This window comes from Alligator sinensis, unplaced genomic scaffold (assembly GCF_000455745.1).
Source record: "Alligator sinensis unplaced genomic scaffold, ASM45574v1 scaffold123_1, whole genome shotgun sequence".
Lineage (NCBI taxonomy): Eukaryota > Metazoa > Chordata > Crocodylia > Alligatoridae > Alligator > Alligator sinensis.
Genome location: NW_005841985.1, coordinates 3,006,578 through 3,025,419, shown reverse-complemented (window position 1 = coordinate 3,025,419; position 18,842 = coordinate 3,006,578). Strand labels below are relative to the sequence as shown.

The 18,842-nt window shown below is 40.1% G+C and overlaps 1 protein-coding gene across 3 annotated transcripts in view; it reads left to right on the top strand.

Moving 5' to 3' along the window:
* Nucleotides 1–18,842, top strand: part of LOC102381386 (cAMP-specific 3',5'-cyclic phosphodiesterase 4D) — a 431,023-nt gene that overhangs the window by 71,135 nt on the left and 341,046 nt on the right. The window contains exon 1 of one of the 3 annotated variants that reach the window (XM_025201143.1): nucleotides 18,031–18,428. The exons of 1 other annotated variant lie outside the window; for it this stretch is intronic. In XM_025201143.1, coding sequence (XP_025056928.1) covers nucleotides 18,340–18,428 — 89 coding nt within the window. In that variant the 5' untranslated portion in view covers nucleotides 18,031–18,339. Of the gene's footprint in view, nucleotides 1–18,030; nucleotides 18,429–18,842 lie in introns of those variants that run through there. One more of the 3 variants, XM_025201135.1, reaches the window with a different exon arrangement.

Genomic DNA, 18,842 nt, shown 5'->3' with positions numbered 1-18,842 from the left:
AGGGGGGGGGGGCACATCAACTCCCCCTCCCCATGGTGAGGGAGGCAGTGGGCCTGGGGTTTGGGTAGGCACTGCCCACCTGGGGTGGGGCGGGAAGGGGACAGAGTTGCAGCTTGTCCGGAGGACATGGGGAGTGGCTCCTACTGCTGCATGCCGCTCGTCCAGGAGGGCACGGGGGGGTGGGGCGTGTGCCCCCAGAGCTGTGGGTTGGGGCCAGGGGCCATGCTGCTCTGCATTCAGAATGGGCAGCGGTGGTGCTGGGAGGGGGCTACCGGGGAGCTACAGCAAAATCTGGGGTGGATGCAGCCCCCCCGTGTAGCTCCCCTCCCAGTGTCTCCCCCACCCCACTGCCCAGAGCACAGTGCTGCAGCCTGCCTGGCCTACACAGCATAGCTCCAGGAGCACTCCCTGCTGTGCCCTCCTAGGCAAACAGTGGGAGCAGCAGTGGGAGCCGCCCCTATGCCCCCTGGATGAGCCAAGGCTCTATCTCATGCCTGCTTCCCCCACAGCTGGGCAGCACCTACCCCAGCCCCACTCCCTCCCTCACCACAGGGGCCTTTATCTGCCCCCCCCATGCCCCTTCCCTCTCCCCTCCCTTCCCCTTTCACTACAACAGACTTACCAGCCGCCCACAGCTGTATCAGAAATCAGATTGGTATTGGCCAATATGCCTCCTTAAAAATCAGCTATCGGTATTGGCGCCCAAAATCTCTTTCGGTGGAAACCTAGCAATAATAGCAGCTGCCATAGCTAGTTACACGATTAGCAGTGCAGCAGGTGCCACTGACCCATGTTCTGCTACTGCCCACAGCAAAGAGCTGCCCTTTTGTGCCTGTGACTACTTCTAACCACTGCAAAGATGAAGCCCAGAGGCACCTTAAGACAGCAACATTAAGGACAGGGGTGTGTCTAAACTCCCAATCTTTTCTAGAGTGTAAGGACCTGGCTCACACTAACCATTAGATGCATCTGTTCACTTGTGATCCACTATATTTCAGTCTTGTTGTTTAAGGATAGGTGCCTAGTTCCTCTAAACACTTACAATTCAGAATGACCTAGTCTAGCCTTTAAGGGTAGGCCCTGTGTTCGTAGTACCACCTACCTTTTGTCCAATGACAAAGGGTACAGCACTGATCTGGAAAGTGAGACCTAAGTTCTAGACCCTCCTTATCCAGAGGTTTTTAAACCTGTATGTCCTACTTCCCTGGAAGGTGCTTTAACTACCGGGATCTAGAATAGGAGGGGTGAGGTCTTTCTCCACCCTTCCTGTTGAAATTGGGCCACTGGGTAAACAAGAGTACAAGAATCATGGGTCTAGAAAGAGGAAGTAATGGGGAGCCTGCCTCTATAGCCTCATGGTTATAACACTTCCAGGGATGGGGGAGGCTTGGGTCACTACCATAATTATTTTTTCTTTTATTAACCCCTGACTCACTGCTATCAAATGCACAAAGAGTTCTGGCATATGCAATATACCATCCCAATTATAATGATTTGAAACCAGAAGTAGTTGGTTTTGTTACATATTATATATATTTAATAATACCTCCATATGGCACATTTCATTTCAGAACTTTTGGGCACTTTACACACACACAATTAAGATTCACAACTGTAATGTGTATATGTCCAATCCATTTTCCAGAGAAGTCATCTGAGACAACGAGAAGTGAACTGCCTCAGAGCTAGTCAGTGAATTAATGGGGAATTGAACCTGGGTCTTCTGAGCTCCAGTTTACTTGTACATTGAAGATAATCTTCTGGCTTTACAAACATACTATATTCCATTCTAAGGAAAGCCCAAATATAACTCTTATGTTAGGCTGCTAATATATGTTCTGTGTTTCAGGCTAGGGACAGACATTCAAAAAGCCTGAGCCTGAATTGATTCAATGTTTGCAGGTTAGTCTAACCTGTCTAGGTTGCACTGGTTTGCAACTGTACAGATATTCCCTGTGGACTGAGGAAATGCAGGCATACACCTGCAGTGGCTCAGGCTAGAAGCTGGGGGTGCTAGAGCAGTGCTCCCTTTCCTTCTACAGTGCTGAGCTGTGGGAATGGGGTGGGGGGGTTATGGCCAAGCCCTGGAAAGACACCTTGATTGGAGAGTGGTATAAACCCCAACCCTGCCTGCACTGTCCTAGGCTTTTCCCTGCTTGCTGCTCAAGGGGCATGAGTGTTTCCAGACCCCAGCTCTGGGCTAGCACTCTGAGGGCTAGGAACAGACATTCAAAAAGCCTGAGCCTAAGCCTGAATTGATCCAGTCTTTGCAGGTTAATCTAACCTGGCTAGGCTGAACCAGTTTCCAACCATACAGACAATCCCTCTAGACTAAGGAAATTCAGGCACATGCCTGCAGTGGTTCAGGCTGGAAGCCAGAGGGTGCTAGCATAGACCTCCCTGCTCTTGCAGAGCTAAGCTGAAGGGAGTGTGGCCAGACTCCAGCAGGGCTCTGATTAGGGAAGGGTGTAAACACCCAGCCTGCCTGTAGTCCCATGCTTTTCCCTGCTCACTGCTCAAGGGGCAGGAGTGTTGTCAGCCTGCAGCCCTGGTCTAGTGCTCTGAGGCAAGCAGGTGTGTGCAGTGCATGCATCTGTTGATGATACAGAGTTTTTCACTCTCCCTTCCTGCTTCTGTATACTGTCTGCAGCAAACTGACAGGCAAGCAAGCCAGGGTTGGGGGAGTTGATAATCGTGTTTATTGCCCCATTAAGACTGTTGATTCACCATGGATGCAGCATGTGGTCTGTTAGCTAATACACAGATACCTTCTCTGCAAGGTGGAAGGGAGAGGGGAATTCCTGTTTAGAAGGGAGTGGTAAGGATGAGGGCGGAGGGCGCAAACAGCTCTTAAACAGAATTTCCAAGGAAGAACATTAAGCTACCTGTTCATTAGCTCCAAAAAGCCTGTCTGCCTCTGTTTCTCCCATAGCATGAACTGTAGCCAGCATGTGGTCTGCTAGCTAATGCTGAGATGTCTGTGAGGGATGGGGGAATGCCTGCTTAGCACAGAGTAGGGAGGGGAGCAGGGAGCAAAAGCCAGGCAGATGCCTGCAGAGACTGCTGAGCTCCAGTGAGGCAGCAGAAGAGAGGGGCCAGCCCTGCTGTGGAGCAAAGAGCCCTGCCCAGCCAGAGAGCATGCCACAATCACAGGGGACTCTGATTTATCTGAAACCAGTAAGGGGTCTAGGACAGATATTGCATATCCCATTTTCAGCCAAATCAGTTAAGTCTGATAAACCTGGTTGAATGTAGTATCTCAAACTGGTTTCAGTCATTTTCAAACTGGTTTATCTGCACTGAAAATCGGTTCTGTTACAGTTTTAAACTAGTTTCTGATCACTTAAACTGGTTTATGTGTAATGTCTGTCCCTAGTCCTTATAATACAATCTCCCTTTCCCTGCTTCTTCATACTGCCTGCAAACCTGAAAAGTGAGGGAGCTGGCAGTGGGTGGATAACACAGCTTTATCATCCCATCAACAAAACAAAAGCCTCTGTCATTAGTTCAAGCTCTTCTTAAACAGCTTTTTCCAAGGAAGGAACGTAGGGACATTACTAGCTGACCTGTTGATTAGCTCCCAAAAGTCCTAAGCAGACACTCGTCTGTCTGCCTGTCCCAGTGAAATTGGACATGCACATACTTCTCAGCATTAGTGAGCATACCACATGCCTAGGGTCCATGAGGCTCGAGTCCATGCTGTGGGAGACAGAGGGAGGTGGATCCCTGCTTGACCATCAAGCAGCAGGGGTGCGGGGAGGGAGGAGGAGAAGCCAGGCAGACCCTGCTGTGCCTGCAGTCTCCACCAAAGCTCTGGTTAGGGAGCAGAGGGGCAGGGCCAGCCCTGTTCTCTGGAGCAGACAGCCTAGCCCAGGGCTGCAAAGCATCTGGGATGCTGAGTGACTCTGGTTTAACTTAAATCAGGAAGGGATCTAGGATAGACATTGCTTAAACTCACTTGACCCAAATCAGCTAAGTCTGATACTACATTCAAACAGGTGTATCTTAAACCAGTTTCAGACATTTTGAAACTGGCTTATGTGTATTGAACTTATGTTCTGTTACAGGTTTAAACCAATTTCTGATCACTTAAACTGGCTTATGTGTAATGTCTGTCCCTAGCCTCTTATATTCATAAGTGAACATGCCTTATGATGGACTACTGCTTTGCCAACAGACATGTTATTTTGATCATATTATTTAAAACAGTATTTAAAAATTAGTGTTAAATTGGAGCTGGACCAAATAGTCTGGCAGAGTAAAAGGCTGTTTCAGTCAACCTTAAGCTATTTGGAAATTTGGTCTGGAAAAAAAAAAATCAAGGTTAGATTCCTGGAAGAAACTGGGAGTACCATTTTTATTTAATAGCCTGGAACATAAGGCACTTGGTGAATATATGCAAACCCTGGGTTCAGTTTCTTCCTGCCTGAGTGGATTTGAATCCACCTTTGGCTTCCCAAGGGAGTGCCCTAACCATCACCTCTTGCTTGTTCTCAGCTACCACTGTCTTAACCCATCCTGCAAAAAAGTGACATGTTGTATGAAATACCTGAGTAAGTGTGAGATAATAGTCTTGTAGCTAGAGCACCCACATGAATATGAGAGGCATGGGTTCTAGTCCTTGATCCAGTGACTATTTTTTACAGAGTGGAACAGCGCACAGAGGAGAATTTGATATCCCCTCCATCCCAGGAGAGCCAAGACCTTGATTGTTACAGCACTTCCCTGGGAAGTGGGAGATGGTATTTAGATCCCATCCAGGAAAGGAGGAATTTTAACCCAGTTTTCTGATATCCTGGGTAACATAAGGAACTAACATAAAAGTAGGCTATCAGGGGAGCACCAGAGACAGGAACTAGAATCTAAATTACCCAAACCAAGGGGGACTTCTGGGGTAGAGTCCAACTCACAAAACAAATCAGAGTTCCAGAGTCAAAGAACAAATTCTAGAGCCATGAAAAATTTCCAAACAACCACAGTTCAGAATCAGAGCTGAACAAGTTAGAAAACAAAAAACACAAGCTCCAAGGAGGCTTACTATAACAGATCTATGGGCAAAACTGTTGGCTAGCTTGTTGCCTTAGGTGGACTTAATGGGAAGTCTGTTCTCCTCAGCAGCCAATCAGGAAGCCCTAACTGTGGCTATGTGGTTCATCAGTCAGGCTGAGGTTGCCAATTAGAGGCTCTGGGAGTTTTAGCCAACTGGGGAGTTGTTCTGGGCTAGTTGCCTGTTAAGGCCCCTGATTAGAAGGCTATTAGGAAAAGGCTTCTTGTCACTACTGTGAAGTCATTTTCCTAATCTTCCTTTTTCATTTTCTAAATATAGTCTTTCATTTCTATTTCTTTGCTTTTGTGAAAGATACCTGAAATAGAATTAAAATGTCTTCTTTTGGGATAAGCAAAGTGAGTATCTTTGGTTTTTAATTTCAGTGAGAAGAACTGAAATACTGTCTTTCCAATTCAGATCAACCCTTTTCTAAAGGGTTGGCCAGTGAGCAACAACAGCAACAAAGAAAAATGCAAAGCCTCATATAAAGTGTGTTCAATGAAGGACTAAATTTACACACAGGATTTTCTGATCTGATAAGTGGCCGGATCCAGAAAGTTTAGATTTATGATAGATTACAAAATTATTTTAGAGGCAAGATTTTTTGTGGTATCTTTTATTGGATCAACTGTACTGTTGGGAGAGCTGTTAGACAAGCTTTTAGGCATCAAGAACCTTTCTTCAAGTCTGAGAGAGCAGCAGAGGGCAGGCTGAACTAAACAGGCTCCATGAAAATGCAAGCAGTCTGCTTGGAGTGGAGGAGGGCTGTGAACCTGGGGTGAAGAGTGTTATCAGGAGCTGTTTTAGGAAGAAAGAAGTACCGTAGACTTAGGCAATCTATAAATGCAGCCAAATTTCCTCTTCAGGTGTGCACACAGGGCACTTAATAATCCTAGGGCAAATCTAGTGTGTTTGCATTTGAATAGATGGTATGACTCAAGAAATGTATTCCACAATCTGAATTTACTGTTTAATATAACACCTTATGTAAATAAAATGTTCAGTTTTGGTGTATAGTCAGATAATCAGTTAATTACTTTGTTTTAAAGTATGCTTTGGCTATTCCTTTGTTGTAATACTGCCTTATCAGAGCATGAATGTTGTATATATTTTATTCCATGATGTTAGCCTGACTGTAAAATGTACCTACAAAGATGGTTTTAGTTTACAATGCTGAAAAATAAGATATTAAACATTCTGGATAATAAATGCAGCAAGTAATTTTAATCAATATATCTTTCTTCATAGGTAAGTTCAAAACTTCTTTATTCCTTTTTCAACAGAAGACAGGTATGATGGGTATATTTTCTTTATATGACCTCTTACTCCTTGTATGTTTGTCACTTGAAGGTAGAAAATTCAAATAATATTTAAAACATTATAATTTTGCATTGTATGATATAACATTGGGTGTGACTATCAAGCTTGGTACATGACTATACACAGCAAGTGCATAGTATATCCTGTTTATTATCTTGTGCACAAATTCACTGCCCCTCCATGATAAAGAAGGAATTTGTTACAGATTAAAAACAAGCATATAGTATAGATTTCTCCTGTAGAAGATTAGTATTGTGTTTTAATTTTTTGTATTTTTTTTACTTGGTAAATGAAAAGCATTTGTGTGACTTCATTGCCAGACTACAGAGAGGTTCATTCACATAAGATTTTAAGTCATCTGAACAAGCGGCGATTTGTTTGTGTGTTTCATATGATGTTGTTCCTGTTGGCTATACAGCCCATGTATAATGAAGTCTAGTGGCATTTGAGAGGAAAAATCTGATCTGAGGACAGCTCTGCATTTTGTGTCTTGTTGGGGCTATCTAGTATATATTTCAGCTAGCAAATGTATTTTTCTGATCTATTAAAGGAAAAAGCTACAAAAAGATCTTCAAGTACAAAAACAATAAATTAGAAATGGCTGTGTGGACTTACTGGTTATTTAAAGTGATTCTCCAAAACTTCTCCAGAGAAACACAGTGATTTTTTTTTTTAAGTGCATTTCCTCCTATCTTAAAAACTGATTTCCAACAGTTTGTTGTGATCCTGGATTGTAGTATGTAAGAATGTAATCTGTCTTTCAAAGGGCATTTTATAAAGGGAAAGGGACAGGGGTGGGGAGGGTGTAGAAAATGTTTGACTTTCCTGGTAGAAGAGTCTCAGAAATCCCAGTATGGAACTAAATATGCTGGCCAATTTGAATTATGTTAAGAGCCAGGTGGAATAAGAATAATTTCCTTAACTAACAGTTTAGTGTCATGGACATGAGGAAAAATATAGGAAGGCAATCCTTCTTTTCCCTCTCTTCCTATCTCCAGTTGAATTACTTCTCTTAAGTGAGGTGGAAGTGGGGAGAAAAGAAAGATTTAGACACAGAAACTCCTGGGCATGAATTTGGGGAATTTACTGAAAACTTTAAAGTTCTAGACCTATTCCAGACCTGTAACTTATCTTAAAATGAAATAAATCTGTGATCCCATTAGCCACATGACTATGTATGTACAGTTTTGAAACAATAGCTCAATATGAAGCTTTGTATTAAACAGTCTTCATGATTTTGCACGCTAGAGGGCACAAAAGCACATTTTCAAGAAGGAAGAAAGGAAGTCTTTTTGCAGATAAACTGACAGAGGTCTGAAAATCAGCCTGATGTAAGGAATCGTATAAATCAAGCATATGTAATTAAGGTGTAATTCAATCACATAAGTTTAGTGACCCCATAAACCATGAGGAGCTGGCATGGCTAATCAACCTCCCTTCATGGTACTACAGCTTTATTTATATAGTGTTGATGTGTGTTGAGTATTACAACATGGAGCCAAAATATTTCTTTGTACTACAATTACACTTTTTTTATTTTATCAGGATTCATGTATAAAAAAAAAATAGAAACGACTTGCCACAGAAGATTTTCTTTGTTGTAATCTGTCTAGTTCCTAAAAATAGCCAACAATAGCAAATATTGCTCTTGTATTTAAGTTGTTCTCTGTGAGTTTATTTAAATTTGATTCGCAGGAGCTCTTAGGAATTTTATTATTGCACTTTTTGATAAAAAGACTAAATATATAGTTCTGATCTTGGGTCTTCTTATAATACAAATCTGCAAGTGAAAACCATTCTATAACATACTCACAGAAGTCTTATGTTCATAAAATCATTGTGCTTTAATGTATAATATATCAGATTATTCTTGCAATATATAACAAATAGGTTTAGACTTAAAATCAGAAAGCAAAATACAATATTTATTCCTCTCCACAATATCATTCTCTGTTTGATATTGATCCCTTTTTACTTATAGCATTGCACAACAAATGCTAGTATTGGATAGATTTTCATGGTACTTGTATAGTGTGTTAGTATAGGAGAGGGATCCTCAGAAACTAGAATTCCAATCACAGCTCAGATATCATTTTCCTCTGTATGCTTTTGGGCAACTCACTTAACTTCTCTATTTCACATCTGTTAATATGGGCCATATTTTTTTATGCCCAGGTGAATGCTGGAGTTTTAATCAGCCAATATTTTATTAAAACACTTTAAGGATGAACAGTTTAAGTCCTACTCTAGATATTTGGAGTAGTATTTAATGTGAAGGGTGTAATATCACAAATAAAAGATGCTTTCTTGAATCATGTAATGATATGACACCAAATTTCTATGCTTATGCCTATTTGGTCAGCTGAGTTAGCAAAATCTTAGTTTTTCCTCAAGAATCTTTTCTCTTTAAAGTATATTAATATATTCTTAACTAGAGAGCTGATCTTCTTTCCTTTGTTTCACATTGTGCTATCAGATTTTTTAATTCCCTGTTACAAGGTCTGTTATGCTCTTTTGAAGGCAGGAGAGAAACAAAACTCATTTGCACTCCAGTAAGGAAATCATAGGTAGGTTTTATAGCTCTACGTAAAAATAAGCCCCTGTCTCTTTTACTTCTTACACATGTAACCTCTTTGCACTGTATGCTCTAAGATGGGGGTTTTCAATCTTTTAAAATAAGTGTACCCCCAGTGGCCAGGCGTGGAGCGGGGGGAGGGAGGGCGCATGGCTGGACATGAAGTGGTGGCAGTATAGGGTGGTGGGTTGCGGTGGCTGCTACCGCATGCAACCTTCCCCCGTCAACCCATGGCCGGTTGGCTGAGCAGCGCCTGTGCAGCTTGCAGAGGGGTGCCACTGCCTTTGTCCCCGCCCCCGCCCCCCAACCCTGCTCCTGGGAAGTGGCTGCACGGGATGGTGGGTGGCGGCGCTCCATCCTTGCCCACCCATGTGTATCCTGTAGGGCTTTCCCAAGTACCCCTGGGGGTATGCATATCCCCAGTAGACAACCCCTGGTCTAAGAGTCTGACTACCTATGTGGGAAACTACCTTTTAAGGAAAGATTGATATGTATATAAACTCCCAAATCCATTCAGCATCAAGAAAACAGGGATGTGCTTCTCAATCGGCTTCAGATGAATGGGGCTGAGTTCTGATGACATTAATACACATAGCTTGTAAATTTTGTGTTGTGGTACTGTGTTAGCAACATTTAATGCATGAGTGCCAGATGACACATGATAAGAGTGGGGGATGACCTTTCTGGCAGGCTTGTCACAAATTAGTCCCACACGCTCCCCAAGTACCACTCTGATCCCTTTCCCTTACCCAATCTGCTGCTCAGGTTTCTGCTCCCTGCCTGATCTGATGCTCTGCATTCTACTCCCTGCCCTATCTATTGTTTGCTGTTTCCCCTCTCTCCAGCCTGATGTGGGCCACACATGGAGGCTACCGTGCCATTTGTGTCATCTATGCTTCAGGTTGGTCATGCCTGCATGAAAATATGATCCTTGTTTCAATCTTTATAAAATATAATATATCATGGTACATGATACCAACAGAATTTTGTAATTTACAATGCAGTCTTTAAATTTGGTTTGGTTTAAATAGCTATTTGAGATTTGGGAAAATTAAACTTCTTTTGAAATAACTAATTTCAGTTATCTGTTCCACTTTTATACTGACCCAAACATAAGATTTTCAGAGTCCACATCAACCTATCTCTGCTTCTAAAGCCATTAGGCACAGCACAGTTGGGCAGGTGCTAAGTACGTATTTCTGGAAATGTGACTACCTTATCTTTGAAGGATGGAGCATGTTCATAGTCAACAGAATTAATAGTTTCATGGCGCTCTAGTAGTTCCCTAGGTGGTAAAAGATCCCAGGACTTGTGTTTTAAATCTCCCAGGAAGAATGAAAAGCCTTCCAGGCTATCTTGCCTTTCTATACTTTTTGCTTCTTTGTTAAATCCCCTTTCAATGACCCAGCTCCAAACATGAGTCAAAGGTGCCTGGTAATCATTTGCACAAGTTCTTCAGTTTCGTGTGAACTAAAATTAGGCTTCCTCTGTGATTCTTGAGATGTCACTTGTCCTTGAAGTGCATCGTCACCAGCTGGGAGAGTAGCTGAGCTGAATAGCCTAGGTTTAAGCAACAGAAGTTAAAAAAAATACAAACAATGGCAGCATATGTTGGTGTGACAGTTCTTAATTTTTTTTACCATTTAGAGATTCTTTCCTGTGTGTTAAAGTAGTGAAGGACAGACAGTCCTGTGTGTATATATGTGACAACAAAAACACTTTGATAAAACATTTCAAAATTAATTGGGTAGCTGTCATAACAACATATTGTCATTAATGAATTCTACACCATATTTTAATTTGTATAATTTGTAAAGCAGAGAGCAACATATTATGACTATCTAAAGATTGCTGTGTATATTTATTCTCATAAGTGAACATGTGTATGTGCACATAAATGCAATACATGTATGCATATATGCAGTGATTAGCAGTGGGATAAAACCCTGTATGCTCACCTTCTAAATAAGACATTCATGCCCATTTCCATAATATTAAAACTCTACTCTATACACTCCTTGGCACAATGGTTGTACCAAAGAAATTATAATGCCTGCCCTCCACAACTGAAACCAGTTGCCAGGAAGCCAATAAATTCAGTCCAAAATCTTGCTCATTCTGTATGTAAATTTCCGTAATAATTTTGGCTTGTGGTCCTTTCATGACATTATGGCATGTCATTTAAGATCTACCTTTTCTCTCCCGCTGAATAATTTGCCTGATTCATTTGAGGCTAAGATCTTCCTTGTACCTTCTTTCTGTAACTCCTTTCCTAAGGATGCCGGCTATATATGCTAGCTTCTGTCATGAGTCATCGCAGCCGCCGGCAGCTGCATTCTGACTCCCACCGGAGTGTTCAGACTTTTGACTGGACAGGTGGGTAATTGATGGATGGAGTGAAATTAACCAGGCACAGACGCATGTTGGTTATAGGAGATTTTTACTTACACCGCCTCAGGATGAAATACAACGCAGGTAGTAGACTTGCTTTAGTTACAGTCGAGCGTACGTATCAGGTTACAATCGAGCGAGCGTGACGAACGAGGTGCCGTGAACGAGTTAATGAGCCGTGAACAAGTTAACGAGCCTGCAGGGGGATTTTGGTTACGTCAGGACAGTCGATGACGGGGAGTCGTTGGCGGATGATCAATCCGCCAAGTTTACTCTGCTGTGTGCTCAGAGTTCTCCAATTTGGGCGGAAGTGCAAAATGGTTTTGTTTACACTGTGACCAATCGATTTAAGCCACGTCATCTGGTTCTCGTTTGAATCTCCAATTATATAGCAGTTTTCGCTCAGGTTTTATGCCAAGGATTTATTGCAAAGCAAAGAAGGCTTAAGTTTCGTTTCCTGCTAGTGACGTGGGCATAGTTTTTTGGGTTTTTTTATGACAGCTTCCAAAAAGGATTCCCAAAACGGCATGTCGCAGCACACTAGTATACCGCAAAAGTGTCGGAAGCATGCCATGAAAAGTGATGCTTGTCTTTCTTTTCTTTTGTATTTTAAGCTGGGTCACAGTATACATGCAGAGTATGGTACAGCAGAGCACGGTGTGGCCATATCCCTAGGGTGCAGGCAAGACACACTGTGGCAGAAGTTTGCAGATGTCCTGGTGCAGTCCCCCAGAGGCTGGAAGCTGCATGTGCACTTCAGCCAGGAGTGGAGACTGGGAGAAATGGCAATGGCACTGGGGCCTGGGTACACTGGGCTCCACCCTGCTCTGTATGCAAGCTGTGCCCTCCTCCTGGGCAGGTAAATGTGGTTTCCTCTGCCTCCCTTCCCAGTTCCAGCCAATTGCTGGCAGCTGGGAGCCCTCTCACCCTGTCCCTGCCCTTGCCCAGCTATACTTTGCTCTGAGGAACACTCGTAAATAAGTGTCCCTGCATCCTCGCCCTGCCCCGCCCCGCCCCGCCCCATCCCAGCAATGTCTATGCCCAGGGCAGCCTGGAGTTTTTTTACTACCCACCCCCTCAGTTCTAGAGCACACAGCAGAGCGACTCAGTGCACGCTGTTGCAGAGGCTGCTGCTCACGTTCAGTCTGACACCATCTCCCCTGAGGAGGGCTTTCCCTGTACCCACACTGCCACTAATGCTTCTCCCAGTCCCCAGGCTGTGACTGTATGTACAGCTTCCCACTGTTGGGCACCTGCACTAGGACTGGACATCTAGAAATTGTGTTTCTGCTACCTTTACTTTTCCCTGTTCTCCTTTTTTGGGTGTAAGATTGAAATGTCAATTTTAATCCAGAAAAAAATTGCCCCAGGTATCAAAAGTTTGGGAGACATTGCTCAAGGTGATAGGTATCTACCAGGTTTAATGAAAGATCTGTCTATTCAAGCCAGTGCATTTTTGGCTCCTTTTTTTAACTGTGTATATAATTAGCATTTAATCTGCCTTAGAGAATTTCCACACTCCTTTTATCTTCCAGTTAGTTCTCTACGTGGCCTGCTTCCAACATAGATACATTCCTTTTATTTTCTGAGCATTTGAACATTTTGCTGTATGATGTTTGCAGTACTCTCTATATATTAATAGAATATAGGTACCTCTCTATGTATTTATATTGAAATTAAGCTTTCTTTAAATATTATTTCACAATACATGCTCTACAATGATGTGTTAGTTCATAGAACCATAGAGAAGTAGGGCTGGAAGGGACCTCCAGAGGTCATCTGTTCCTGCATTTCCAGCATTGAATCATGTTTGTAGAATCAGGAAGATAGAGTGCTATGAGGTATAAGTGACAATAACACCAAAAAGTTACAGGTGGGACTAACAAGTACAAGAGTGAATGATCCTGAGATAAGGTATTGTGCGTTAATACCTCATTTGGCCTTGCTTGGTGTTTAGTAAGGTGATTTCCGTGGAAAGGAACAGTTATTAAGATATCGCAGTATCCTCTTCTAATAATTTAAAATTAAAACTTTGAGGGCAAAATTTAACAAGTCAGTAGGAGAGTTAAGAGTGAAGTGAATGAGACTCTTCACATGCTTAAGAACATTCAAAGTATATTGCTGAGTCAGATAATCAGTTCTTTAGGTTAATCTTTCAACAGTTCTTAGAGGATTTTGGAAGAGAGTGATTTCTTTTGGCATCCAGATGTTTCAGAACCTTCCTTTTCCTCATTTGACTTAACCCCCCCCCCCCCACAATGAATCCATAAAGAATGCCATATCTATTCAGTTAAAGTAATGACAGTATTTACACCATTTAATCAAAACTAATACTTTGCTTTACTAAGGGTCACTTCATCACTACAGTAGTCCTAGCAAAAATCATGTTTTATGTAAACCTGAATAAAAGAAAATGTAATTACACTTTCCCTATTCCAGCTGTTATGAAAGAAAGTTGGGATTCCTTTCATGGATTTTACTGGCAAGGCAGACTAGACCAGTAATAATTTATAACTTTTATATAAATTTGGCAGATTTGGACCTTTCCATCTGCTGAATATGAAAAAAAAAAAAAGAAAGAAAAACGTGTAATATACAGTTTTTAAAAATGTACCCATTTTTGTGAAAATCCATGGGATTTTAATTTTTCACTCAAAATAGAATGGGCAGGCTACTTTCTATTCAAATTAATTATATATATATATATTCAAGGAGAAAAATAGATATTTTCAAAGTCTTGCAATTAATTTCAAATTAAAACAGAGTTTTTATGAAACCATAAATTCTGTAGATGGATAACATTAAAATAGTAGTTTAGAAGAAAATTTATTAAAAGAAGGGCAAAAGTATTTTAAGTACATTTCAGAGAAAAATCTTCTGACTTTCATAGATTTTGGATATTCTAACAGTAAATATTTCTTAAATGTAGCTTTAAAAGATTAACATCTTGGCTTTAATACAGTGTGCACAAATGCATGGCCAAATTGTTTATATTTGAGTTCATGCAAACCAATCACTACTAACTAGTGAGTAAATATTTTATTTTAGCTATGTAATTACCAGTGGTATTTTAATTGGAGCTGTCCAACAAAAACTTCATGCGTTGTTTGAAAACTGAAGGGGGAAAATTCTGATTAAACAAACTATACGTTAAATCCTAAAAATTAGTCTAAATAACTCTGACTAGACTTTGAACTAGAACTGTCTCTTTCAAACTTTTTAGTCTGCAGCAAGTTTAGCCTTTCATTTTTTAGAGTTGTTTATATATTATTACTATCCAAACAGAAAGGTTCAGGGTAACTATCTAATAGATCATTTTTTCAAATTCCTGACTACATTCATCAACATTGTGTACAACAGAGGGAAATTCTTTATGTTAAAAGAGCCTTAGAGAAATATAGGACTAGACCCCATTTCATGTTGTGTACCCAAAAGGTACTAAACGAGCTATGTAAGAGCTGATTTTGTAGGTTGTTGGCTGTAGCCATGTTGGTCTAAGGACATAGGCAGGAAAGTGTCTTTGGGTAGATATGATATCTTTTATTAGACCAACTAAATATTCAGAAAAAATGTTATTTGTAAGCTTTCAGCCTTAAACACCCTTCTTCCAGCATAGGGAGACTGCTGCTGTTGTGTTTTCCAAGGTAGGAAAAAAGCTAATTTACAACATGCAGGTCTGTGAAAATGCAAATGAGTGGGAGCTTGGAAGACAAAAGGTAGGGATAGGAGGGAAGCGGGGGGGGGGGGATGGGGGCACAGAGGGAAATGTGTGAGGGAATGTAAGTGATCAGCTGCAGGCAGGTTACCTGGGGTTATGATACAGCAGGCAGGTTGTAATGTGTCATAAATCCAATGTCTATATTTAGTCCATGATTTTTTTGTATCTAGTAGATTTAGGAAGTGAAGTTCGTGGGCTGGTCTATGAAAGGTGTTTTGCAAATTCCTTCAGAGGATTATAACCCCCTGTTAGTCCGCCACTGTCAACAGTTCAGCTGGTAATGTCCCTCCATTTCTTCCTTGGAAAAAGCTGTTTAAGAAGAGTTTGAACTAATGAGGGGCATTTGTTTCACAGGGGGTGATAACACTGGTTTTGTCAGCCCCCCTGCTGCTTTGCAACCCTGTCAGGTTTGCAGGTGGGGAAAGGAAGATTTAAAAGCTCATTATCATCAACAGATGCATGCACTGCACACTATAGCTCATTTCAGGCCTTTGTGCCTTCAGGCATTTCTAGGTGGTAGCATCTACATTAATCATAACCTTATGCAGTATTATAATTGATCACTTTTATTACTCAGAGACATTAATAGAATTAATTTAAGGAAAATATTATTTCCTCCAATATGAGAATTTTTGTATGTGTTCATTTCTAAATTAAACATTTCAGACTTTTAAATTATGTTGATTTGAGGAAGCGTACGAATATTTCACAGGAACCAAAAGTCCTTAGTTTCATTGTTTTTCATAAACTTGTATTTACATCAAAATATTATTACATAATCTCCTTCTTGGAATTGTAAACAAATGTTGGTAATGAACAAATAAAACAATTAGCTTTATCATTTTAATATGAAATTATATCTCTGTTTAGTTGCATACATAATTATTTCTCACCCCCACAAAAATATTACCAAAAATATTTATTGAATATTGCTTTTTATCAAGTTACTTTCCATGCTTGATAAATACTTTATATTTCCAAGTAACCAAGTAGTTAAAAACAAACAAACCACTTCTAGAGATGGACTTCAGAAGATTTTCAGTAGTGATTTTGTGTGGTATGGATTTTTTTGGTTCCTGCACTTCCCTGAATTTTCACAAACCTTTTGCAGTTTGTCATGATACAGGTGGTCACTCTGTGTCCCTATAATAATGATAATAAGTGTATTTGAAATCAATGTTTAAATTTACTCTGCGGTAATCTTAACTGTAAGAAGCTTATTTCTTTGACCTCATTGAGGGTGGCTGTGATAGTAGGTTTAGGATAATATTGGAGGTGGGGCAGGGGGAGAAAAGATCACTAATTATAAACATGTTGGTTTTTAAGTGAGTTTCTTTTATTTCATTTTATTAAAAATCAATTTATGTAACTTGCATTAGTATAGCTCATGTAATCATTTTTTAAAAAATAGAATGTGAAAATAAAACATACCTACCCATGTTGTGTTATTGAAGTTGGAGTTACAGTAATGCAGCCTCTCCCTTCCCTATTTTTCCCCAGGAGAGAAATAATGCCTCTCTGTAAAAGTTCATGTTCATCATTATTATGCAATTATATTTTGCAATAAGTTATTAACCATTCAAATAATAATCATTTTAATTATTGTAAAGCTAAATAATAGCTCTAGAAACAAAAAGAGCTACTCAGCATCAAACTGCTATTGGTTGTGGTTCAGTAATAACCGATCCATTTTATACTACATAATCTTTACAATGCTGACGACAGTGGTAGATTTTAATATGTTAAAAATCAACAAACATCTTTCATTTAATTTAAAAAGTATAGATGCAAAAGGCCTATTTCAAGAGGTGAAGATGTTTCTAGTTTGACTCTCTGTATAATGCCAGTCTCAATCTATGTCACAGGAAAATGGCTCTTCCTAAAAGCTGAATATATTTGGTTATAGCTTTGTTTGTGAACTGAGTGAATTTCAATATTCTGTTATGATACAAATCACTGTAATGTATTTTAGCAAGTAAGGGATGAAAGCAGTTTGTCCATAAAAAATCATTTTTCTACTTGTCCTCCAGTTCCCATTGAAACCTTCAGATGCATGCCCAAAATTCCTTCCTCCTCCATCATTCTTCTTGTGAACAAGTATATCCAGACTACATTTCTTCCAGATATCATTTATGCTATTCCTTAATTTCTTATAGAGATATCTGTCAAAAAATGCTAAATAAATATACAAATATTTTATAAGGAAATTATACTGACTTCATTGGAGATGCTTCAACCAATATCAACAATATATATGGCGTATTGCTTCTGTGTTTTTTACCCTGTACTGTTCTAGGAAAGGAGACGCCAGATTAAGAATTCAAAGTAGGGTCTTCTATATGTATGGTGGAACACCACTACTACTGTTGGACTGAAGTTCTCATTTTTTAAATACTTGAGATTTAGCACCACGAAAAATTACCTAATGCCTAAACACAACAGAATACCCCTCCTGCCTTGCCCCCACAAAACTTCTGAATGTGTCTGGAGCATCACTAGCAGTAAATTGGGTTTAATTGTCAGCCATTGTCATTCAGTAAGAGATGCAGTCTTCTCGAAGGAAAAACTGCCAAGTCTGAAAATGATCTACCAGTCTGATGCTTCCCTCTTAGAGTGGCTGATCTCTCACAGATGATTAAGCCCTTTTAGAAAAGCTGCTTAATGATATAAATTGATGTCCATTAGAAATTGTGAAGAAAAAAGAGAAGCTTGGGTAGAATTATTGTGAAAAAACAGTGAGTCAATTAAGAGTCAGAGGATATGTTTTATCTCTGTGCAACTACCACCTTACCAGGTATTTTTATTATTGTATATGCTTTGTTTCTCTCACATCAGCTTAAACACATTGAAAATATTACCATCTAACCTTATATTTAAATAGAGTTTAACACAAGTTGCTACAGATTTGGGGTTTGTTTCAGTAACAATGAACAATTGGAGCATTAGCTATAGCAAGACATTGTCAAATGTGTATTTGTTGTTCCATGACTGATATAATTACCAACAGATTTACCATGAGAATTTCTCACATTAGTAATGAGAAAAGCACCCTGAATGTAAGAAACATCCATGCAAAGGGCAAGTGTCATGCAGCAGGAAATCCTGGTTATCCCTTCTAGTCTATGCTCTCAGCCAGCCTCATCTCTGCCAAAGCATACCATAAGAAAAGGACATTCCCTTACACAGTTACAAGTGCTTCATGATTATTGCAGGGCACCTCCAGCACAACTGTCCTGCTTCCTTTTCTGAACAGTATTTTTTCAGACGCTTTTGACATTATCTTTGCAAATGGCCTTTCTCTGGGATCCCTTAGGAATCTCTATCCCTCGTCCGTCTCCAAAGAACAAGATGAGATTTCGCTTTTTGAAGTCCTACAGGTATCTGTTCTATCTGTTCACGGTGGGGTATAGATTGATAGTTCAGTGTGACTGCAAAGCTCTAGTGTTCTTCCTAGTCTTACAGCATACAGAAAACTGGAAATCTGTTCCCCTGGAGTGTTTACTGTAGCTCATATTAATTTGTGTGTGTCATAAGGTCTTTGCTTAGCATTTATTTTAGCAAAATATTGAATTATTATATATGTACATAATAATACTATATGAAAATGAAGGGCAGTGGCAGCCTTTAAACCTGTATTCTTTAACAGAGTAAATGTTTTTCAATATGATTTTTTTTTCATCGTCTCTTCCAACTCTAAGCATAGAAATAAGTGGATTAACATGTACTGTTGTTGATGAAAGTTACACAGATTAGTGGTATGAAATTTGAAATAATATTTGTTGCTGGTGAAA